This window comes from Hylobates moloch, unplaced genomic scaffold, assembly GCF_009828535.3.
Source record: "Hylobates moloch isolate HMO894 unplaced genomic scaffold, HMol_V3 SCAFFOLD_16, whole genome shotgun sequence".
In the NCBI taxonomy this organism is placed as follows: Eukaryota; Metazoa; Chordata; class Mammalia; order Primates; family Hylobatidae; genus Hylobates; species Hylobates moloch.
This window is the reverse complement of record NW_026652291.1, coordinates 55,117,746-55,142,384: the sequence shown is the minus strand read 5'-3', so window position 1 is coordinate 55,142,384 and position 24,639 is coordinate 55,117,746. Positions and strand designations below refer to the sequence as shown.

General features: G+C 42.5%; 2 protein-coding genes across 3 annotated transcripts in view; one reads left to right on the top strand and one right to left on the bottom strand.

Annotated features, from left to right (window-relative positions):
* MAP4K5 (mitogen-activated protein kinase kinase kinase kinase 5) overlaps window positions 1-1,436 on the bottom strand; it is a 117,750-nt gene extending 116,314 nt beyond the window's left edge. Inside the window, exons 1-2 of the mRNA XM_032179205.2 lie at window positions 1,262-1,436; window positions 804-1,020 (exon numbers count right to left, since the gene is read on the bottom strand). Of these exons, the coding sequence (XP_032035096.1) occupies window positions 804-911 (108 nt within the window). The 5' untranslated portion in view covers window positions 912-1,020; window positions 1,262-1,436. The remainder of the gene's footprint in view (window positions 1-803; window positions 1,021-1,261) is intronic.
* Window positions 1,437-1,534: 98 nt separating this feature from the next.
* ATL1 (atlastin GTPase 1) overlaps window positions 1,535-24,639 on the top strand; it is a 107,737-nt gene continuing 84,632 nt past the window's right edge. For both annotated transcript variants that reach the window (XM_058429931.1, XM_032179203.2), the window contains exon 1: window positions 1,535-1,729. The gene's annotated coding sequence lies outside the window, so the exon portion shown is untranslated. The remainder of the gene's footprint in view (window positions 1,730-24,639) is intronic.

Genomic DNA, 24,639 nt, shown 5'->3' with positions numbered 1-24,639 from the left:
CCTCAATCTCTTTCCTGTGAACCATTCAAGAACTCAGCGGATTTGGGGAATTGGGTTTGCTTCTCTATGTTTTTTAAAATCCTAAATTAGGAGTAACTTACTCTCATCGTTTGTCTTAAGTAATACAAAAGAGTACAATACAAAGACAGCAGCTCATATCCACTCATGGTTATGGGATGTTATAAATCCCTGAAAGGAACCGCTAAAGTAAAACAAAACCCAGCAAGTTAATATCACATTTTTATCGTCAACCAAAAACAAACGATCAAACTTCCACCAGTAAAAGCATCTTTTTATAAGGGATAATGTTTGCATACATGTCACCGATATTAGTTTGCATACAGTTAAAGCTCAGAGACAGGGTTTCATATGGCTTTTTTAGTCAAACTCATCCACTAAAACAAATTTTTTTTAAAAAATGCAAATGTCTGAATGTCAATATTCTTTCCTATCTTCCATGAAGCATTTTTCCATGCTAACACTACAGCATCCTTTGGTGTAATTCCACAAGCAGATTCAAATTCCCTTCAACACCATAAATAAGTCCTATTAAAAAGCCTTTAAACCACAAAAACAGTGCAACAGCAGTTTGCAACTGTGTGGTTAGTTCTGCCTGTTGGTAGCGATTAGAACAAGCTATGAGTCGAGGGTGCTCAGAACCGAGTAAAAGGGACCCCGGCTGCTTTCTCCCCAAGAGGCGACAATAAAAGCATCCTCCTCTCGCCCCAATACTTCGCCGGAAAGTGGCCCCATTCCCGGGACCCAGTCGACCGCAGGAAAAAAGCACAGCCAGCCTCACTTACCTTGTAGACGTCCCCGTAGGTGCCGCTGCCGACCCTCTGGACGAGCTCGTAGTCGTGCTGCGGGTTCCGCCTCAGGATGTCCGCGGCAGGCCGCAGCGGGGCCTCCATCTTCGCTTAGGGCCCGGCCCCCGCCAGCTCACCCCGTGGATCCCGGATTCCCGCTAACGAGCACGAACGGCGCCGCTTCCCAACATGGAGCCTCCGCCCGCAGCTCCGCCTGCACCAGGGACGAGCAAAGGCTGGTCGGCGTCGCAGGCTACGACCCCGAGCGGCCCGCGCCCTCGCGGCCCGGCCCCTTCCCTTCCGTCCCGCCAGGGACCGTGGAAGAGAAACGGGCCTGGAAGGGGCCCCAGCACCCCGTATCCCCGTTCGGGCTGCGGCCCTTCCCCCTCCCCGGCCGCCCGCGAACTGCCCGACGAGGCCTCCCCGCCAGCCGGGGCCCAGGGCCGGCTCGGTACCTGATGGGGGCGGCCCCGTCTTTGTTGAGCGCGGAGCCCAGGACCTACTTCCTAGACCGCACCCGCGTCCTCCTCCCCCGCGCCGGCCGGCAGCTCCGGGTTTGCCGTAGCCGCCGCCGCCACTCAGCCGCTGCACCGCGCGTCCTCTCGGGGGCGGCGGAGGCGCGTACAGTCGCCGCCGCCGCCGCACCACGTTCCCCACCCGGGGCTGCGTCACCGGGAGACACGTTCCCAGCCAGCATGGGTCGGCGCCCAGCGGCCCGCCCGAGCTCTTCGGCCGCGGAACCAGAGTGCCGCCCTGAGGCCTGCTGAGGACACAACACCCTCCCGACCGCGCCACCGCGCCCCCCTAGCCGGGCGCGTCCTTGCAGGGCCTGGGCTGTCTCGCTCCCACTCTCAGAAATAAGGGACACCCCTGGGCATTCGTGGGCCAACGGGCCTTGGCTAAACCGTCCCCACATTTCTCAGGTAGGCCTGTAGGGTGACGGGTAGAGGAAGAAGGGCGATGGGAACGTAGCCCTCCAAGTTAAACACGGAAAAGGTACATTAAGGGCACCCGGCCAGAAGTAACCTGGCAGCGGGGCGCCAGGGAAGGAGGTGGGGGAGTGCCAGGTTAACTAAGTCCCGGCACACCCTACTGCACCTTCCTGTTTTGCAAACCATTCCCGGTGGTACCAGTTTGAGGCTGCACTGCACACCTGCACAACCTGCCTTCTGAGACATTTCTGTAAGTCTGAATTCCTAGGACTGCTCAACGACCTTTGTCCCTGTTGGGCACACGCAGTGTCTCATCGCTGGTATTACACCTTTAATGAGATCAGGAGTTCCGCAAAAGTAAAACAAAGTCAGGGGTCACAGACTGGTTCTGGTTCTACCACTTCCTCAGTGTGTGCTCTGGGACAAAACAGCGTATTTGGCAACATCTCAGTGTCCTTATCTGCAGCTTGAAGAGGGTAAGATTTTGCATCTGACACCCAGGAAAGTGTTTATAAAGCGTTTTACAGGATTGTAAAGGGGGTTATCGAATATAAGAGGTCTTAAAATACTTAACAATGCACAGCATATATGGAACAGGAGTTCGGGGAAGTAATTTGGCTGATATTTCACGAGCTGTTTTGCAGTTTCAGTTCCAGTCTTGCTCTGAAGGTAGAAATTAAGTTGCCAGTGTTACATTATACTGGCTAAGTTATTTCTGGAGCCTCATAGAGAATTTGAACAGAAAAGCCAGATAACACTCAGCCACTGCATTTAGTGACTGAAACATCACAAAAGAGCAAGTTGGAGATGTTGTCATGTGGCTTTGAACTTCCAATTTTTTATTCTGTTCTTGAGAAATATACTCCTTATTGTTGATAATTGTATAACGTAGAAATTAAATTCGCACCTTAACAGGACAGGGCATATATGTATTTTCTTGTGCTCTGCACACAAAGGGCACTTATTTGGGGAACATAAGTAAGCCCAGACTTACATGCTTCATGGACAAAGCCTATGTGTTTGCTGCATTGAAAAAATTGTTGAAGAACAGTCCCTTCTTTCAAAGTTCTTGGCACTTGTTTTGGTGGGCACATACTTTTGGCTTCGATGACTTAAAATCTCTTCAAATGTTCTATTGGTATCTTAGTACTTGTTTACTGTCGTAGATTCATTTGGGATTTTTTTCCTCTGCCCCTATAAGCATTGATCGTGTATCTAGTCTGAAATATATTTATTCTTACATATTTATACTTGCATTACTCCAGGGAATTTCAGGCAGCATACAGAAAACACACACTATAAAACAAGATAAAAATACGTGGGCAAACTAGTATGAAGTTAAAGAGAAGGAAAATACGAAACCAGAACAGTGTGACAAATAGGCCAACCAGAGGATTTTATAGTGTTTTTGAGATCAAGAGTAACCAATTGATCAAGGAAGAGGCACATATTTTCCTAATGCAAAGACTTCAAAAAATTTTATTTAATGAGCCTTCTTCATAAAGTAGAAACTGAATGCCCAGTTTGAGACAAGGACAAATATCCTGACAATCCTTTAAGCATGTTATTCTTGAAATACAGCATTTAAAATGAATTAGGCAATAAAATGTTTGGGGTCATAGTCTTCAACAAGACCCTGGAGTACAGATATTTTATGTTGCCAGTAATGGCCGATCCATATGCTTTGACCATCAACCTAGAGGCAGATGGCATGGAAAAAGTCAAGACTCTATGTGGTGGTTAAAAAATGTGTCTGCTATAATCATTATTTTACTTGTATCGCAATTCATGCAAAGAGGAAAACATTTGTTTTATACTAACTCCAAAAGAATCTTAAGGATTTTTAAAATACTGGTTGAGTTAATTTTAACAAGATCAGTGAAGTGGGTTGCTTTGTAAAGAAATTCAAATTCAATTTACTTAAATATACACTGAGTAAATTTAATTTTACATCCTAGACAATTAAGCAAACAATTTCAAGGTTGAAGTTTATGTAATAATATGTTAGTTATGTCATGGTAAATGACCAGAGCGTTTCTTACAAACCACCCAATTTCATATGACAGGGTATGGAATGAGAATAAATATGGCTTGATAGGTCCTTCATTCCAACCTAATTGTCATGCATTCTTAGTGTCTTCATGCTGACACGTAAATATTTTTCAGCTTTTACCCTTATCAGTATAATATATGGTAATGGTTTGCCACATGCTTTGTAATGTACTTTCCTTCTTTGAAAGTTCTTCAGTAAAATGCTAACTGTAATCTGTGGCCTCTAATTTCAGCTCTAACTTTAGCCAGGGCTGAATAAAAAAGAATTGGGGGACATAAAATGCTTTGTCTTATATAAAGCTAAGGTTCACAATTTATTATCCAAGACAAAATGGCTAATTAAACCTTCAAGTGTGATAGGACAGAGCATAAGGACGATAACTTTAGTCTATTGAACATACAGATTTAAGCAATATAGTAATCTCCTGATTAATCTGCCAACATAAACTAATTTCAACATGTAACTCTGTGATTCAGTTGACTGCTCCATAGATCTGTTAAACAGAAATCAATTAAATGTTAGAAGACATTGCCACAATTATGATTTGGATTTTTAAATATTATTATTAAACTATTGTTTTGCTAATTAGGGCCACTTGTCTTTTGAGGCATAAACCTTGTTTTCCAAATATAGGGCAATTTTTATATTTTTTGTTCTAGATGGCAATAGAACATGTATCTCATTCAGCATCAGTATCAGGTCATTAGGATGAGAGTTTTAAAAAGAAGAGGTGAGGAAGGCAGTCCATATCCCTTTTATCCAGTTTGAATTGATCATCAGATATGTTACTGATATGGTTTGTCTGTGTCCACACCCAAATCTCATCTTGAATTCCCATGTGTTGTGGGAGGGACCCAGTAGGAGGTAATGAATCATGAGGGCAAGTCTTTCCCATGCTGTTTTCATAATAGTGAATAAGTCTCATGAGATCTGATGGTTTTAAAAAGAGGAGTTCCCCTGCACAAGCTCCCTCACTTTGCCTGCTGCCATCCGTGTGAGACATGACTTGCTCTTCCTTGTATTCTGCCATGATTGTGAGGCTTCCCAGACACATGAAACTATAAGTCCAGTTAAACCTCTTTCTTTTGTAAATTGCCTGGTCTCAGGTTTGTCTTTATCAGCAGCATGAAAACAGACTAATACATTAAATTGAGGTCTGGCGCAGTGGCCCATGCCTGTAATCCCAGCACTTTGGGAGGCCAAGGTGGGCGGATCATCTGAGGTCGGGAGTTTGAGACCAGCCTGACCAACATGGAGAGACCCCATCTCTGCTAAAACTACAAAATTATCCAGGCGTGGTGGTGCATGCCTGTAATCCCAGCTACTCAGGAGGCTGAGGCAGGAGAATCACTTGAACCCAGGAAGTGGAGGTTGCAGTGAGCCAAGATTGCACCATTGCACTCCAGCCTGGGCAACAAGAGTGAAACTCTATCTCAAAAAAAAAAAAAAAAAAAAAAATTGGTAGCAGTAGAGTGAGATGTTGCTATAAAGTTACCTGAAAATATGGAAGCAACTTTGGAACTGGGTAACATGCAGAGGTTGGAACAGTTTGGAGAGCTCAGAAGAAGACAGGAAAATGTGGGAAAGTTTAGAACTTCCTAGAGACTTGTTGAATGGCTTTGACAAAAATGCTAATAGTGATATAACAATAAGGTCCAGGCTGAGGTAGTCTCAGATGGAGATGAGGAACTTGTTGGAACTGGAGCAAAGGTGACTCTTGTTACGTTTTAGCAAAGACACTGGTGGCATTTTGCCCCTGCCCTAGAGGTTTGTGGAACTTTGAACTTGAGAGAGAAGATTTAGGGTATCTGGCAGAAGAAATTTCTAAGCAGCAGAGCATTGAAGAGGTGATTAGGGTGTTGTTAAAAGCATTCAGTCTTATAAGGGAAGCAGAGCATAAAAGTTTGGAAAATTTGCAGCCTGACAATACAATGGAAAAGAAAATCCCATTTTCTGAGGAAAAATTCAAGCAGGCTGCAGAAATTTGCATAAGTAACAAAGAGCTGAATATTAATTCCCAAGACAGTGGGGAAAATGCCTCCAGGGCATGTCAGAGGTCTTCATGGCAGACCTTCCCATCACAGGCCCGGAGACCTAGGAGGAAAAAGTGGCCCAGGGTCCCTGTGCTGTGTGTAGCCTAGAGACTTGGTGCCCTGCATTCCAGCTGCTCCAGCCGCAGCTGAAAGGGGCCAACATAGAGCCGGGGCCGTGGCTTCAGAGGGTGCAAGCCTCAAGCCTTGGCAGCTTCCATGTGGTGTTGAGCCTGCTAGTACACAGAAGTCAAGAATTGAGGTTTGGGAACCTTTGCCTAGATTTCAGATGATGTATGGGAATGCCTGGATGTCCAGGCAGAAGTTTTCTGCAGGGGTAGGGCCCTCGTGGAGAACCTCTGCTAGGGCAGTGTGAAAGGGAAATGTGGGGTTAGAGCCCCCACACAGAGTTCCTACTGAGGTACTGCCTAGTGGAGCTGTGAGAAGAGGGCCACTGTCCTCCAGATCACAGAATGGTAGATCCACTGACAGCTTGCACCGTGCACCTGGAAAAGCTTCAGACACTCAACACCATCCCATGAAAGCAGCCAGAGGAAGGGTGTACCCTGCAAAGCCACAGGGGTAGAGCTGCCCAAGACCATGGGAACCAACCTCTTGCATCAGCATGACTTAGATGTGAGACATGGAGTCAAAGGAGATCATTTTGGAGCTTTAAGATTTGACTGCCCCGCTTGATTTCATACTTGCGGGGGGCCTGTAGCCCCTTTGTTTTGGCCCATTTCTCCCATTTCGAATGGCTGTATTTACCCAATGCCTGTACTCCCCCTGGATCTAGGAAGTAACTAACCTGCTTTTGATTTTACAGGCTCATTGGTGGAAGGGACTTGCCTTGTCTCAGATGAGACGTTGGACTGTGGACTTTTGAGTTAACACCGAAATGAGTTAACACTTTGGGGGACTGTTGGGAAGGCATGATTGGTTTTGAAATGTGAGGACATGAGATTTGGGAGGGGCCAGGGGCAGAATGATATGGTTTGGCTGTGTGCCCACCTACATCTCATCTTGAATTCCCACGTGAGAGAGGGACCTGGTAGGAGGTAATTGAATAATGGGGGCAAATCTTTCCTGTCATGTTCTTGTGATAGTGAATAAGTCTCATGAGATCTGATGGTTTTAAAAAGGGGTGTTCCCCTGCATGAGCCCTCCCTTTGCCTGCTGCCATCCATGTAGGACTTGACTTGCTCCTCCTTGCCTTCTGCCACAATTGTGAGGCTTCCCCTGCCACGTGGAACTGTAAATCCAATTAAACCTCTTTCTTTTGTAAATTGCCCAGTCTTGGGTATGTCTTTATCAGCAGTGTGAAAACGGACTAATACAGTTGAAAAGCTGTTTCTGTTAACCTTTATTGTCAGAGTGGTTTTAAGGTTTATGTGAAAATTGGTAGAAGGATTTCTGTATTCAACTCACAAATTGATTTTGTCTGCAAATTCAATAGCCAAGAAAAGATAGCAGATTACAAATAATCTTATGCTGTTCCTTATTGGTTTCCTCACATAATAACAGGTATGTTCAAAAGGGTGCCCAAAGTTTGCCCACACCTCATGTAGACTAGTGTTATGAGCAGAAAAAGCTGCAATGCTTGGCTGGGATCCTATCCTACAGCTGCATAGCCCTTGCAGGATTCCAGTAAGTTCTCCTTTTCTTTGTTTCTGCAGAGCAAGGATAATAATGGCTTTCCACTGTTGCTAATCTCAGGATTCCTCGCTATCTATTGGTGATTCACTTAACCCTGTCCTCATTTTTAATCATTTATTTATGTATTAGATATGAGGTCTTGCTCTGTTGCCCAGGCTAGAATGCAGTGGCTGTTAACAAGTGCTATCATACTGTACCACAGCCTCAAACTCCTGGCCTCAAGCAATCCACCTACCTCAGCCTCCCAAGTAGCTGGGACTATGGGTGCACACCACTGCGCCCAGCTTTGATTTTTATAAATGGTCCTGTTATTATATTCTCTTTCTGTGCTTTTTCTTCCCAGAAACCTGATTGATAAAGTTATAGGAATTAGAATTAGTCTCAGAAAAGAGACTCTCAAAATGGCTTTCTAGGATGATATTACTCACATATCTGATGATTACTTGTATAAACTACTTGCCAAGAAAAATGAAACAGTGGTATTCTATAGCATGGAGTGGCATCACAGTTACTCAAACTATCAGTAGTGGCATGAAATGGAGTGTCAGTGTAGGGCACAACATTGAAAGATCAATCTCTAGCACTTAGCTGCTGTAACAGTGAGGTTTACTAAAATTGTTGTGTCATTTGGCTCTTCTGACTGCTTCTGTGAGAGTACATGAAAAAAAGACAAATAGCTTTGGGTTCCAAATACCAGGCATGAGTAGAAAATCAGAAAACTTCCTTGATCACTTTGAAGAAATCCATTATCTATTATAGCTAAGGGGAAGATATGGCTGAGGATCAAGTCCGGGGCCTGACTATAAAGGCTTTGGAATTGCAGTGTTAATTAAATGTGAGACCTAGTTCTGTTATGCTAAGGTAAGGGCACTGGTGGAGATGGCCTAGGACCTATGACATGGGATGGGGGCATTTGAGCAGATATGAATGAGGCTTAGAACTTTAAATATGAGTTAGAAGAAAGAGCTTCAGTATAGCCCTAATGGGGAAGTACATGGAATGCTCTTGGAGGAGAGCTTAACAATGAAGATGTTGTAGGATCTTGCTAAATACTTAACTGGGATTCAGATTTGCTGTGTTGACTTGAGCATCTGGAAGTCCTTCTAAGTGGGTTACTAGAAGCTTGTTCTCAATAATAGCTTACAATCTGTATGCTGAGATGCCAGAATTTCCCTGGCATACTGTAGAAGAAAGAATCTCAAGGTTTAGGGAGATGGGATGTTGGATTTGCTCTATTATAGTCATTCTGCTTAGTCATACTCTATTCATACCATGCCCGGGAGGGCCCGTACAATTTACTCTTTTCAAGGCATTGAATGAGGGAGAACAGATATCCTTGAAAAATTCTTGTGTGGCTGCCCTCAGTAGATTAGAGATGATGATTGGGAGCCCACATTGAAACTGGGATCCATGATTTTATATCCTGGTAGAGGCCAGGTGGTTCAACTGTCAAAGACATGTTTAGCACAGTTACTATAATAACCTTCAGGAAGAAGTGAAATCAGGATGTTTTGATTGCAAGGATAGGTGGTGGTATCCTATTGATCCCTGAGTCTCTAGGAATGAATAAAACCATCAGCCTACTTAAGTGCTATGTGACATATGTAGGTGGAAAAATCCTGGGACTGATTGGTAGAAACCTAACTGAAATCTCTGTAATACAGATTCAAGGCATATTACTTGAATCTTAGACAAACCAGTTGACAAACCTGGAGTCCCTTAATTAAGAGTGAGGGCAGATGTCTTTGAGGGAGAGTCCCATAGTGCAGCCAGGTATAAATGGTGACTTTTCCCTAAGGCCATTTCCAGAGGTACTTGTAGCCTTTTACTAGGGTGATTGTGAATTAAGGAATGGGTGATTCTCATACATTCTGGAGGTTAATTGATATTAGCTCTAAATACTAATCTCTGCAGTCTCAAAATACCACCAAAATTCCAGTGATTAAAGTCGAGATTTAAGAAAGTCAAGTGGGACTAAAGATCCACTCTGGAGTTATTTTTCCAGTCCCAAAATATATGTGAGTATAGATATATTGAGTAGCAGAATTCCTACATTAGGTTTATCGGGAGCTATTATGACAGATAGGAACAAGTGTAACCTCCCTGGCTAACTTCTTACCCATGCCAAAGTAGAATACCAAAATTAAATTTGATCTCTGGGGAAATTTAGTGATTTCCCCAGAGATTAGTGCCACCATTAAAGATAGGAAAGATACAAGTCTTTTCCTTTTAACTCCCCTTGGCTCATGCAATAGCCAAATTAGTTTTGGAGAATGTCTGTGGATTATTAAAAATTTAATCAAATGTTGATGCCAGTCATAGTTGTGGTTCCACATATGTGGGATCTTTACTAGAGCAAATCAGAACACCTCTTGACACCTAGAAGGTAGCTATTGACTTGAAAACTAGAAAGTAGCTTTCTTTTCAATTCCCATCAGCAAAAATAATCAGAAGCAGTTTGCTTTCACATGATTGCAACAGCACTGTCACTGTATTACCTCAGGGATATTTAAAGACTTCTGTTCTATGATAGAATATCATTCCAGAGGGACCTTTGTTTCCTTGATATCTAGTAGTATATCATTGTAGTCTTTTATCTTGATAACATTATGCAAATTGCACCTTGTGAGCAGGAAATAGCAACCACCCTATATACTTTAAAAAATACCACTAATACCAGAGAACAAGCGATAAACCCAGTTCAGGAACCTGACACATTAGTGAAATTTCTAACAAGGAAGTAGTGCTCTACCTTGTATCATCCACCTTAAAGATGCACAGTGTTTGTTTGGCCTGTTTGTATTTTGAGACAGTGTACTGCATTTGCTACTCTTCGACCCATGTAACCTGTATGACTGCCACCTTGTTCATATCACTTGGAACTACATAATGTACTACAGAAGGTCCAGGCTATGATGCAAGCTGCCCTGACACTTAGGCTTTAGGATTCAGTGGACCCAATGGTAACTAGGATACTGTATGGAATCTCCTGCAAGCCCAGTAGGAGAATCCCAATGCAGACCCCTAGGATTTTGGTATAAGAATATGCTGTTGGCCGGGTGCGGTGGCTCATGCCTGTAATCCCAGCACTTTGGGAGGCCGAGGCAGGTGGATTGGAAGGTCAGGAGATCGAGACCATGGTGAAACCCCGTCTCTACTAAAAATACAAAAAATTAGCCAGGCGCAGTGGTGGACACCTGTAGTCCCAGCTACTTGGGAGGCTGAGTCAGGAGAATGGCGTGAACCCAGGAGGTGGAGCTTGCAGTGAACCGAGATGGCGCCACTGCATTCCAGCCTGGGCAACAGAGCGAGACTCCGTCTCAAAAAAAAAAAAAAAAAAAAGAATATGCTGTTATCTGCTGACAGCTATTGTCTGTTTGAAAGGCAACTCTTGATTTACTTCTAGGCCTTAGTAGAGGCTAGACTCCTGACCATAGGATACTAAGTAACTATGTGACATGAACTGCTCTTTAGAAATTGGGAGTTACCCTGCATGTTCTCACTCACAAGTGAGAGTTGAACAATGCGAACACGTGGACACAGGGAGGGGAACATCACACACTGGGGCCTGCGGTGTCGGGGGAGGGCGTTGGGGGCAAGGGGAGAGAGAGCACTAGGACAAATACCTAATGCATGCGGGGCTTAAAACCTAGATGACGGGTCGATAGGTGCAGCAAACCACCATGGCATATGTATACCTATGTAACCTGCACATTCTGTACAGGTCTCCCAGAACTTAAAGTAAAATTAAAAAAATAAAATAAAATAAATTGGGTGTTACCTAATTTACTGGATCGTAAATTGAATATGGGCAGCAGAATTCCATTGTCAAATGGAAGAGTATACACTGAGGTAGCCTGAGATGATCTGGAAGACACAAGTAAATCACATGGAACAAATGTCCATTGGACCTGCCCTTACTTCTTTGCTACCTGTTTTTTTTTCAACCCATTATCTATAGGCTCATAGCCATTTAGCAGGGGAAGAAAAAGTTTAGGCTTGGTTTATTAATGGTCTGCACGTATGCTAGCACCAACTTGAAGCAGACAGCCACAGAATTCTGTGCCCACACCATAATGGGGTGGCCCTGAAAGATAGTGGGGAGGAGAAATTCTCCCAGTGGATATAACTTTGAACAATACATCTGGTTGTCCTCTTTTTTAGGAAGAAGAGTTGATCTGAGGTATGGATCTGTACTGATTTATGCACGGTAGCTAATAGGTTGGTCAATTACTTGGAAAGAAGAAGATTTGAGATAAGGAAGTCAGTGGGAGAAGTATTATGGATTGATTCTTAAAATTGCCCAGCATGTGAAAATATCTGTGAACTACAATACTGCCCAGCAGAGGGCATCCATCTTGATAGTTATACAAGAAGATCTGTTCTACAGGTGTCAATCAGCCTCTTTACACAGTCACTCTAGTGCTTGCTCAGTGGGCCTACGTGACAATAGGAATGTAGGCTAACAGTAGATTCAACAATGTAGACTTCTACTTGCCAAGGATAATTCAGTTACTGCCACTATGGAGTGATTAGTCTGCTTATAGCAGAGGCCATTGCGGAGACCCCAGTATGATACTGTTCCCTTGACAGATTAGTCAACCATCTGGTGGCAGTTTAATTTCACTAGATTCCTTTCATTATAAAGGGAAGAGTGATCTGTCATCATGGGAATAGATACATATTCTAGGAAGAGGTTTACCTTCCCTGCTTGGAAAGCTTCTATTAGTGCCACAATTCATGGCCTAATGGAATGCCTTGTTTTATCACCATGTATCACAAATATCTTTGAGCAAGAAAGTAATTTTATTATGAGGGAAGTGTGGCAGCAGAGTCATGCCTGTGGAATTAACTGATCTTACCCATCACTCAGGAACAGCTAGTTTGATAGGATGGAGGAAATTATGCAGAAGGATCAATCGTGGTGCTGGCTGAGAGAAAACCTCTGTAAGGATATAGTGTAGGACTCAACCCAGTCATCATTATATGTTGTCATCTACTCAATGTTCAGAATGCATGGGCCTGTGAACCAAGAGGCAGAGGTAGGAGTGGCTCTTCTATTATTCCTAATAACTCCCTTGAAATTTTTTTTCTCTACAACTTTATCTTTATCATATTGTCCCTATAGCATTGGACTTGGTGGGTTTGGAGGCCCTAGTGCCCAAGGGATTGATACTTTCCCCAGATGACATGGTCACAATTCTATTTAATGGGAAGCTGAAACTGCCATCTGGCTATTTTGGAGTCTTCAGATCACTAAATCAACAGTTAGAGAAGGGGATCATTGTTGATTCTAACTACCGTGGGGAAATTGGTTATTGCTCCACAAAGGGAACAAGGAAGGCTATGTCTGGAATCCCAGGTATTCACTAGGGTGTCTCTTAGTATTCACATCTCTAATATTACTCGACAGTGGGAAACTGAAGCAACCCAATGAAGATGAGAGCACTAAGGACTTGGATCCTCTGAGACTAGGGTTGGGTGACCCCACCAGATGAAGTATGAGTCAAGGGTTATGGGAAATTGGAAGCCATGATGATCACTTTGGCCCTTGGGCCCAATAACTACCCTCTTTTCTCTGTCCTTACTATCAGAACCACAATTTTGTTGACCTTTTACAAGTGGCTTGTCCATCAGGGGAGACTCAGACACTCCCCCATCTTAGGGAATAAATCTTGATTGGTCTAGGCTCATTTTTCTTATTAAAGGAATGGTTTAGGCTTGGACAATTCTGGACAATGACACACGAGGAAAACTCTGCTGGAGTGCTTCTAGGAAGGTTTTCCTTGCTATTAACAGGGTACACAAGACACAAACATGACTTATTCTGTCTCTAGGCATGGGTGTCTGCTTCTGATGTGACTAGAATGGCAACTGCCATTTTGAAAACATAAGAGGAGCCAGCATTAGAAAATAAGGTGGCTGGGCGGTGGTGGCTCACACTTGTAATCTCAGAGCTTTGGGGGGCTGAGGTGGGAGGATTGCTTGAGCTCGGGAGTTTGAGACCAGCCTGGGGAACATCGTGAGACCTCATCTCTACTAAAAGTTGGCAAAAAATTAGCCAGGCATGGTGGCATGATGCTATAAATGCAGCTACTTAGAAGGCTGAAGCAGGAGGATTGCATGATCCCGGGAGATGGATGCTGCAATGAGCTATGACTGTACCACTGCACTCCAGCCTGAGTGACAGAGTGAGACCCACTCTCAAAAAAAAAAAAAAAAAAAAAGGAAGCCAACTATAATGTAACAGGTCCCTCACCAGATTACTGAAGGGTGTGTGTCCACTGCTTGAACTTGGAAGGCCAGGCTGTGAGCCAAGGCCATGATGCCCAGCCAAGGAACAGGTGTTTCTGAGAACCCAAACATCATGGAGAGTATCTGGGAACCTACCAAGAAAAACAGTCTCATTGCTCAAACACAGTAGGCAAAGAGCCAGAAAATTAAAGGCAGTTTAGAGATGGAAAGTAGCACAGATCTCTAGAGCTGTGCTGCTGCTGCTCAGGAGCGCCCTGTATGTAAGTCCTAATAAACTCATCTACTTGCCAATCTGAACTGTCTGAGTCACTTTTTGGTCTCAGCTCCCTCCCAGTTTGGGAGACCATTTTTCTGTAAAATCCTGGGCTTTTCTTGTAACAATTGGCATCACAAACAGGATCTAAGAGACCAAAGGAAGATTCAGGAAGGGGTGTCTGCAATGGGAATCCCAGGGTGGTCAACGGCAACCATGTGGGGTGAAATTGTCCAACTGCTCGACCTTTGTGGGCTGCTGCTTGAGTACAGGGATGCTTAGAAAATTCCAGTGGGGAGTAAGCATGTAGTGCAAGGACCTAAGATGTTAAAGTACAATAAGGATAGCAGGTGTGCTGTTGCTGTGTTAAGACTGGCTACTGAGAAATTGTTAAAGCAGGAAAAATAGATACGAAAGTTAAGGGAGGAGCTGCAGTTAGAAAGGCACATGCGAGTATCCATGTTGGCCCTGGTTGGGGATTTGGTGGAGAAGGTAGATAAAAGGGAGGAAGGGTTGGAACTCCAGTAGCTTATGTTTCCAAAAACATGGGAAAGTTCAAAGGTTTTCTAGGACTCCAGCTGGTTACATATTATGACTCATACTTGTGCACCTTTTTAAACTGATGGCCAAATTACAGCAAGAAAAATCCAGAGCTCAAATGTTTCACCTTCAGCTATCGTTCATCAGATCTTCTGAAGCTCTCTATTTCTCTCTTTTCTGCCTGCTTTGAATCTGTTGTTATTAAACTACTGGTGTTGAAATAAAACTCACTGTTTACGGTACTGCTAATTGAAAGCCACTTGGGGATTTTGTTTTTCTTACACAGTTCAGACAAATCTAACTAAAATGTAAATGTTAGAAACTCCTTTGAAACTGAAGAAAAAAAAAGAGAGTAAAAGAAGTTTTTTAAAAAATCAAACTGCTATGAAAACTACTTTACCCAAAATTTTTTTCCACAGCCTTCATTGGATTACCTGTTAGGCAAATAAAGTTCCATGTGGAGGGGTCCCAATTTTGTCAAAAATAATTTGGATCCAGTTATCCTTTATGGGCTGATGAGTTTATAATACTGTCTCATGGCTAGAGTTCTGAAGTAAAAGGTACTGGGTGTGTGTGTGTATGTGCATGTGTGTGTGTGAGAGAGCATACATGTTTAAATATGTTTATATGTATGTACATGTGTTTTATGTCTGACATGCTACCAACTTGGCTTATAAGTAAATGAGTACTCATACATTAAGATAAAGTCAAGTACTTTTTAAGTTTATGTAAATTTAGTAATCTTTAATAAACAAGCTGGATTTAAAATTATTGGTAAAATAAAATAGAAATGTCTTCAGAATTGTCAGCATACATTTTTGTCTGGGTTTACTGATTAGGTAAGTTTTATATTTGCCTCTGCTAGATATTTTAAGATGTCAGAGTTTGACATGAAAGTTATAAGACTGTAAACCCAGCCAAAACCAGAATGATCTTTGTTTGTGTGGTTTTTTTTGACAAATAAGACTAATTTAATATAGTTGGTTCAATGAAAGTAGCAAAATCTTCTGAATTATCAGCAAAATGCCCATGTGTTTAAGGTTTTTTATTATTATTATACTTTAAGTTCTGGGGTACATGTGCAGAACATGCAGGTTTGTTACATAGGCATACACGTGCCATAGGGGTTTGCTGCACCCATCAACCTGTCATCTACATTAGGTATTTCTCCTAATGCTATCCCTCCCCTAGCCCCCTACCCGCCGACAGGCCTCGGTGTTTCTCACTCATAAGTGGGAGTTGAACAAAGAGAACACATGGACACAGGGGGAGGGGGGATCTTTAAGGTTTTTACTTAGGTGAACATCTTATATTTACAGGCTATAAAAATGGTTAACAGGAAAATAAGTTAGAATAGTGATTAGATTTGTCTAATATCTCAGTTCTCATGAGTCATCCAGATAAACTGCTAAAAACGAATGAATTGAATAGATGTGAATGAGATAAATGCTTATAGGTGAACTCTTGTGTAATTTAAAATCTTAAAATTATTTTAGGTACTCAGTGAATGTCTGATTTCCAACTGAAAAAAAAATGTTACAATAGAGGGCATTGGTTGTATTTCTGTACCCGTTAATGGGAAATGAAATCTATTATGTGGGGGAAGCATTGGTGGACCTCTGTGAGCGGAATAAAAACAAGGACAGAGTCTGAAAATAAATCAAGGAAGAAAAAGGGGATGGGCCAAATGGGTGCCTGTACACTTGCCCTAGCCCAGGCAGGCAACGAAGATGAAATAATACTGCCTACCAGGGGAAGATTCTGAGATCACCCAAACAATTCAGAAGTTACGTAAGGTACAGATAGGCCAGAACCCCTATAACAGCCCTGTGTGGCCTGTGAAAAAGCCAAATGGCACCTGGAGAATGATGGTAGACTACCATGAGCTAAATGAGGTGGTGCTGCTTCTATCTGCTGCTGTACCCAATATTACTCAACTGCTACAGCAAGTAATCCTTAAGCTGGGAAGTGTCCATGCTATGATTGACTTGGATTATGCCTTTTCCAGTATTCCCTTAGCAGAAGATTTACAAGACCAGTTTGCCTTCACTTGGGAGGGCCAATAATGGACTTTCCAGGTACTACCAAAAGGATACCTGCACAACCCCACCATCTATCACAGTATAGTTGCATAGTACCTATCTGGACTCTCTTTGCCTGCCTCAGTCTCTGTGTTTCACTGTGTTAATGATATCATGCTAACCTCAGAGTCTCTTGCAGATCTGGAGACTACCCTACAAACCACCTTGGATGGCCTAAAGAACAGGGGATGGGAAGCCAACCCCAAAAAGATACAGGGGCCCAGGATAGGGTCCCAAATTCCTGGGAGTTACCTGGTCAACTAAGACATGAAACATACCTGGAGCTGTCACTGATAAGATAGTACAGCAGCTTGTTCCCCAGACAGTAAAGCAACTGTAGGTTTTCCTAGGTTTACTGGGCTGCTGGAGGATATTCATTCCTCATTTGGCACAAACCCTCAGCCCATTGTACACCCTAATAAAGAAGAGTAAAAAATGGGACTGAGCACACATAGAGCAAGAGCCATTTGACAAAGCAAAAATATTGGTGAAACAAGCCCAAGCACTAGAGGTCCCACTGCCACAGGATCCTTTTGTATTAGAAGTCACTAGAGATGCCACAAGGATGACTTAGGGTTTGTGGCAAAAGCAGCCAGTGGGAATGGTAACCGTAGGGTTTTGGTCTCAATTATATTTCTTTGTTTGTTTGTTTTGAGCTGGAGTCTTGCTCTGTCACCCAGGCTGGAGTGCAGTGGCGCGATCTTGGCTCACTGCAAGCTCTACCTCCCAGGTTCACGCCATTCTCCTGCCTCAGCCTCCCAGCAGCTGGGACTACAGGCGCACGCCGCCATGCCCAGCCAATTTTTTTGGTATTTTTAGTACAGACAGGGTTTCACTGTGTTAGCCAGGATGGTCTCGATCTCCTGACCTTGTGATCAGCCTGCCTCAGCCTCCCAAAGTGCTGGGATTACAGGCGTGAGCCACCACGCCTGGCCTGGTCTCAATTATGAAAGGGGGCAGAATCCCACTATACAGTCCTAGAGCAACAGCTATTAGCCGTGTGTAGGGCATTGCAACAAGCAGAGGCCATCATCACCAGAAAGCAGACCACACAATAAAAACTGCCTACCCCATAAAAGGTGGGTGGAAGGCTTTCTAACCAAGCCTGTCTCTGGGGTGGCACAATTCTACACCCTGCAGAAATGGCATGCCTGTCTACAACAAAGCAGTGTCCTGCCTACTAATCCTTTAAATCAGCTTCTACAGGAGATGCTTGGACCCATCCACTTTGAACAAGTGGAGGGAGCCAAGATGGCAATGGAAAAACCTACCAGGCCAACCATTGTATATAAGGGGACCCCACCAATACACACTAGGGCCTGGTACATTGATGGGTCTAGCAAAGGCACCCAACACCAATGGTCAGTGGTCATGGTACAAATGGATACTGACACCGTATAACCATGTGGGTACATCACAACAGCAGCCACAGGGTGGGCCACAGCAAAGGCAACAGGCATCTCCGTCCTCTATGCAGATATTCTAGCAGCTGTTCAGAACTGTGAGACCTACTCACAGCTGAGACCTAGAAGGGTTCCCTCTGCACCAAGTCACATACATAAAGCCGTACAACCTCCACAGGACTGACAAGTCAATTGTATTGGTCCTCTGCCCTGGAATGGTGGGGAAAGGCATACCTTAACCTGTGTAGACACAACAATGGGGCTACTACTACGCAACAATTGGGGCCTTCCCAATAAAACATGCCACCCAGCTGGAGACCATCAAGTGTCTCACTGTTCTTAGTGTCATATATGGCATGCTACGAAGAATATTTAATGATCAGGGCTCCCATTCATGGGCCACGATATCCAACACTGGACATCAGAACAAAACATAGACTGGAGGTTCCATTACCATATAACCCAACAGGGGCAGGACTCACAGAAAAAAAAGTATGGCCTGTTAAAAACCCAATTACATGCACTGTCCCAGAACAGCTAAGTTCCCTGGACTAAGAATCTCCCTGAAGCCATACAAATTTTAAATGAGTTACCCATTAACACACTTGGCATCATTCCCTATGAATGGGCCTGTAAAATATGCCCCGCAAACTCTCAGCATTACCTCTGAGACACTGAGCCATGCTTCTGAAGCAGAAGCCATACTGTGCTCCTAAGAACACCAGTGGATCTGCCAAGTGGCGAAGGCTACATGGACCTTCAAGTTTTATGATGCTGGAGGGTGAATGAAGACTGCTGGAGGATAGGTAATCCCAGCTGTACTCTTTGAGGGAGGTCTGAGAGCCTTAATGATATCAGCATCAGCAGCACTGATACCTGCTGGAGTGGTCATAGTGCAGATTGCATAGGCAAGGGTGGAAGCTTACCAATTGGCTACTATGCCCACTCCTAGAGAGGGAAGCCATGTGTGGTACTGTAAGCCAGAACTGAAGCCTGTGGCAGCCTCATTAATAGGGCCAATGGGAGAATATATAGCAGTAATGATGTTACAAGGAGTGGATATATCCATGAGGGTCTCTACTGAACATCTGTGTTTGCCTTGTTTCTGCTACCCGTGGCAGCTGGTAATGTCTTTTGAACTAGGCTGTGACTACAGCAGCGGTCAGCAACCAGTCCTATTGTGGGGTATGTGGATACCTCCCCTTGTTAAGTAGTAATGGTATGCCTTGGGATATTCTGCCTTTTGCCTGACAGAACTGGAGTGACTGGTTCAACAGCACCAATAAGGCAACGCAGGCTCACTAGGGATTGTCTCTGCATGGAGGCCTGATTGCCAATGCAATGGAGACTAAAAGGTATGTGCCCTTAGCCCACAAAACAAGTCTTAATAAACTTAAGAAAATCAAAATCATATCAAGTATCTTCTCAGACCACAGTGAAATAAAACTGGAAAATAACTCCAAAAGGAATCCTCAAAACTATACAAATACATAGAAATTAAATAATCTGCTCTTGAATGATCTTTGGGTTAACAATGAAATCAATATGGAAATTGAAATATTCTTTGAACTGAATGATAGTGACAAAACTTATCAAAACCTCTGGGATACAGCAAAAATGGTACTAAGAGGGAAGGTGATAGCATTAAATGCTTACATCAAAAAGTCTGAAAGAGCACAAATAGACAACCTAACATCATACCTCAAGGAACTAGAGAAACAAGAATCAAACCCAAACCCAGCAGAAAAAAAAAATTAACAAATATCACAGCAGAAACTAAATGAAATTGAAACAAAAAAATACAAAAGACAGATGAAACAAAAAGCTGTTTCTTTGAAAAGATAAACAAAATTGATAGACTGTTATTGAGATTAACTAAGAAAAGAAGAAAGAAGATCCAAATAAGCTCAATTAGAAACAAAACAGAAGATATTATAACTGATACCACAGAAATACAAAAGATCATTCAAGGCTGCTTTGAACACCTTTATGTGCACAAGCTAGAAAGTCTAAAGGAAATGGATAAATTCTGGAAATGTACAGCCCTCCTGATTAAATCAGGAAGAAATAGAAACTCTGAACAGACCAATAACAAGCAGTGAGATTGAATCAGTGATTTAAAAATTGCCAAAAAAAAAATTCAGGATCAGATGAAGTCACAGCCGAATTATATCTGACATTCAAAGAAGAATTGGTACCAATTTTACCGAAACTATTTCAAAAGATAAAGAAAGATGGAATCCTCCCTAAATCATTCTATGAAGGCAGTATTACCCTAATACCAAAACCAGGAAAGGCCATAACAAAGAAAGAAAACTACAGACCATTATCCCTGATGAATATAGATGCAAAAAATCGTAACAAAATACTAGCTTTCCAAATCTAACAGCATATCAAAAAGATAATATACATGATGAAGTGGCTGTCATACCAGGGATTCAGGGATGGTTTAACATATGCAGATCAATAAACGTAATACATCACATAAACAAAAATTATATGATAATCTCAGTAGGCACAGGAAAAGCACTTGATAAAATCCAGCATCCTTTCATGATCAAAACCCTCATAGATGGGACATACCTCAAAGTAGTAAAAGCCATCTATGACACACCAACAGGCAACCTAATACTAAACAACGAAAAGTTGAAAGCATTCCCCCAGAGAACTAGAACAAGACAAGAATACCCACTTTCACCACTTCTACTCAACATAGTACTGGAAATCCTAGCCAGAGCAGTCAGACAAAAGAAAGAAAGAGTATTCAAATTGGAAAAGAGGAAGTCAAACTGTTGCTGTTTGCCGATAATATGATCATGTACCTAGAAAACCCTAAAGACTCATCCAAAAATCTCCTAGACCTGATAAATGAGTTCAGTAAAGTTTCAGGATACAAAATCAATGTACACAAATCAGTAGCACTGCTATATACCAACAATGACAAAGCTGAAAATCAAATCAAGTAATCCCTTTTACAACAGCTGCAAAAAAAATTAATTAAATAAAATACTTAGGAATATACTTAACCAAGGAGGTGAAAGATCTCTACAAGGAAAATTACAAAACACTGAAAGAAATCATAGATGACACAAACAAATGGAAATACATCCCATGCTCATGAATAGGTAGAATCAATATTGTGAACATGACCATACTGCCAAAAGCAATATACAGATTCAATGCATTTCCCATCCAAATACCATCATCATTCTTCACAGAACTAGAAAAATATCCTAAAATTTGTATGGAACCAAAAAAGAGCCCACATAGCCAAAGCAGTACTAAGAAAAAGAACAAATCTGGAGGCATCACATTACCTGACTTCAAATTTTACTATGAGGCTATCGTTACCAAAACAACGTGGTACTGCTATAAAAACAGGCATGTAGACCAATGGAACAGAATGGAGAACCCAGAAATAAAGCCAAATACTTACAGCTAACTGGTCTTCGACAAAGCAAACAAAAATGTAAAGTGGGGAAAGGATACCCTATTCAATAAATGGTGCTGGGATAACTGGCAAGCCACATGTAGAAGAATGAAACTGGATCCTCATCTCTCACCTTATACAAAGATCAACTGAAGATGGATCAAAGACTTAAATCTAAGAACTGAAACCATAAATATTCTAGACGATAACATCAGAGAAACTCTTGTAGACGTTGGCTTAGGCAAAGAATTCATGACTAAGAATCCGAAAGCAAATGCAACAAAAACAAAAATAAATAAATGGGGCCAGGCATGGTGGCTCACACCTGTAATCTCAGCACTGTGGGAGGCAGAGGTGGGTAGATTACTTGAGGTCAGGAGTTCAAGACCAGCCTGGCCAACATGGTGAAACCCTGTCTCTACTAAATATACAAAAAAATAGCCATACATGGTGACATGTGCCTGTAGTCACAGCTACTCAAGAGGCTGAAGCAGGAGAATGCAGTGAGCCGAGATCATGCCACTGCACTCCAGCCTGGGTGACAAAGCAAGACTCCGTCTCAAAAAAAAAAAAAAGAAAAAAAAGTGGGTAAAGGACATGAATAGGAAATTAGACAATTCTTGAAAAAATATATACAGACAGCCAACAAACATATGAAAAAATGCTCAAAATCACTATAAGGGAAATGCAAATCGACCATGAGATACGACCTCATTCCTGCAAGAAAGGCCGTAATTTAAAAATTGTTTTAAAAAATAGATGTTGGCATGTATGTGGTGAAAAGGGAGCTCTTTTACACTGCTGGTGGGAATGTAAACTAGTACAACTACTATGGAAAACAGTATGGATACCCCTTAAACAACTAAAAGTAGAACTACCATTTGACCCAGCAATCCCACTACTGGGTGTTTACCCAAAGGAAAATAAGTCATTATATGAAAAAGATGAATGCACACGCATGTTTATAGCAGCACAATTCACAATTACAAAGATATGGAACCAAGCTAAATGCCCATCAACCAATGAGTGGATAAAGGAAATGTGGTATATATACACCATGAAATATTACTCAGCCATAAAGCAGAACGAAATAATGGCCTTTGCAGCAACTTGGATGGAGTTGGAGGCCGTTATTCTAAGTGAAGTAACTCAGGAATGGAAAACCAAATATTGTATGTTCTCTTAAAAGTGAGAGTTAAGCTATGAGGATGCAAAGGCATAAAAATGATATAATGGACTTTGGGGACTTGGGGCAAAGGGTTGGGAGGGTGAGCAATGAAAGACTACGTATTTGGTACAGTGTACTCTGCTCCAGTGACAGGTGCAGCAGAATCTCAGAAGTCACCACTAAAGAACTTATTAATGTAACAAAAAACCATCTGTTCCCCAAAAACTATTGAAATTTTTTAAAAGTTTTTTTTTAAGCCACAAAAACCAATATGTACCCTTATAGGCACTACCTGTTGTGCCTATATGCCTGATGAAGAGAACAGCGTCACAAATGTTTTAAACTATTTGTCAACTCAAATCCATTATATAACCCAATTAGGCTTCTTTACCTCATTCTCAAATTGGCTACACATCTTACCTACTCATTGGAGTTATGTTTTGCTAACAAGCATCATAATTGTAGTTAGCTTCTGCTTTTTATGATGTTTTGTATACTGTAGATGTGGCTTGTACACACAAGCCATGGCTATACACTATAGGTCTGTATAGTTCTTCCCCTCATACCCACTCAAGGACTTTCATGCACGATTGGTGGGAAGAATGTAAGAGCTGGGGAATGGGGTGGATTGTAGTGTGATGTGTCCCCACCAGGTTACTTAAGGTGTACGTCCACTGCTTGAACGGGGAAGCCTGGGCAGTGAGCCAAGACCATGATGCCCACTGGAGGAGCAGGTGTCCCTGACAACCCAAACATCTCAGTTGGTATCTGAGAACTTACCAAGGAAAACAATCTCATTGCTCAAACGCAGTAGGCAAAGAAGTTACAGAAAATTTGTTTAAAAGCAGTTTAGAGATGGGAGGTGGCATGGATCTCTAGAGCTGTCCTGCTGCTGCCCAGAAGTGTCCTGTATAAGTTCTCACAAACTCATCCACTCGCCGGGCTGGACTTGTCTGAGTCATTCTTCGGTCTCTTGGTTCCCTCCCAGCTTGGGAGAACATTTTTCTATACAATCCTGGATTTTTCTCATAACACCAACACACTGAAGATGGTAGAGTGCACCTTTGTCTTTTTGGCAAAGTCTTCTGGTTATTTTCCAACATCTATTTCCCTTCTTTGTTTAGTATTAGACCCCAAAATTTTTGTTGCATATACGGTGTATTTATCAATGAGGTGGGACATGGTAGGTCAATGGTATTTGAGTGGAGATGATGTGTGCACCTTCTGGTTTGTACCCTTAGAGAGAATGGATATATTCACTTCTTCCCTTTTACCCTTCTGTATGGCTAGAATGAAAATGTGAATGCCCACACTAGAGCAGCCATCATGGAACATATGATGGAAGCCCCAAGTGAAAGATGGAGGAAGGCATAAAGAACTTTAGTTCCTTCGTTTTTGTTTTGTTTTGTTTTGTTTTGTTTTGTTTTGTTTTGTGACAGAGTCTCGCTCTGTCACCCAGGCTGGAGTGCAGTGGTGTGATCTCGGCTCACTGCAACCTCTGCCTCCCGAGTTCAAGCAATTCTCCTGCCTCAGCCTCCTGAGTAGCTGGGACTACAGGTGCACACCGCCCAGCCAGGCTAATTTTTTGTATATTTTAGTAGAGACGGGGTTTCACCGTGTTGCCCAAGCTGGTCTCGAACTCCTGAACTCAGGCAATCTGCCCGCCTTGGCCTCTCAAAGTGCTGGGATTACAGGCGTGAGCCACCGTGGCCGGCCAGTTTCTTCATATTTTGAAGCCACAGTATTATCCCTGGATGGCTTATGCTCAGATTATTTCATAAGACCAAAATAAATATATGTTTTATTTCAGCCATTGTAATTTTTATAGTAGCCAAAGCTATATCCTAACTAATATAGTCCATGATACCACTGAGCTGATGAATTGACCACCATAGAACCAATCTATCTCTAAACAAATTGTTGTATGAAAGTAAATGTCATTTTTTGGTTAAGCCATTTTGAGTTACTGCCAAAAGCATTCTAATTGACATAAATACTTTTCTAAGATTGCTATTTATAGAGAGAAGGAGCA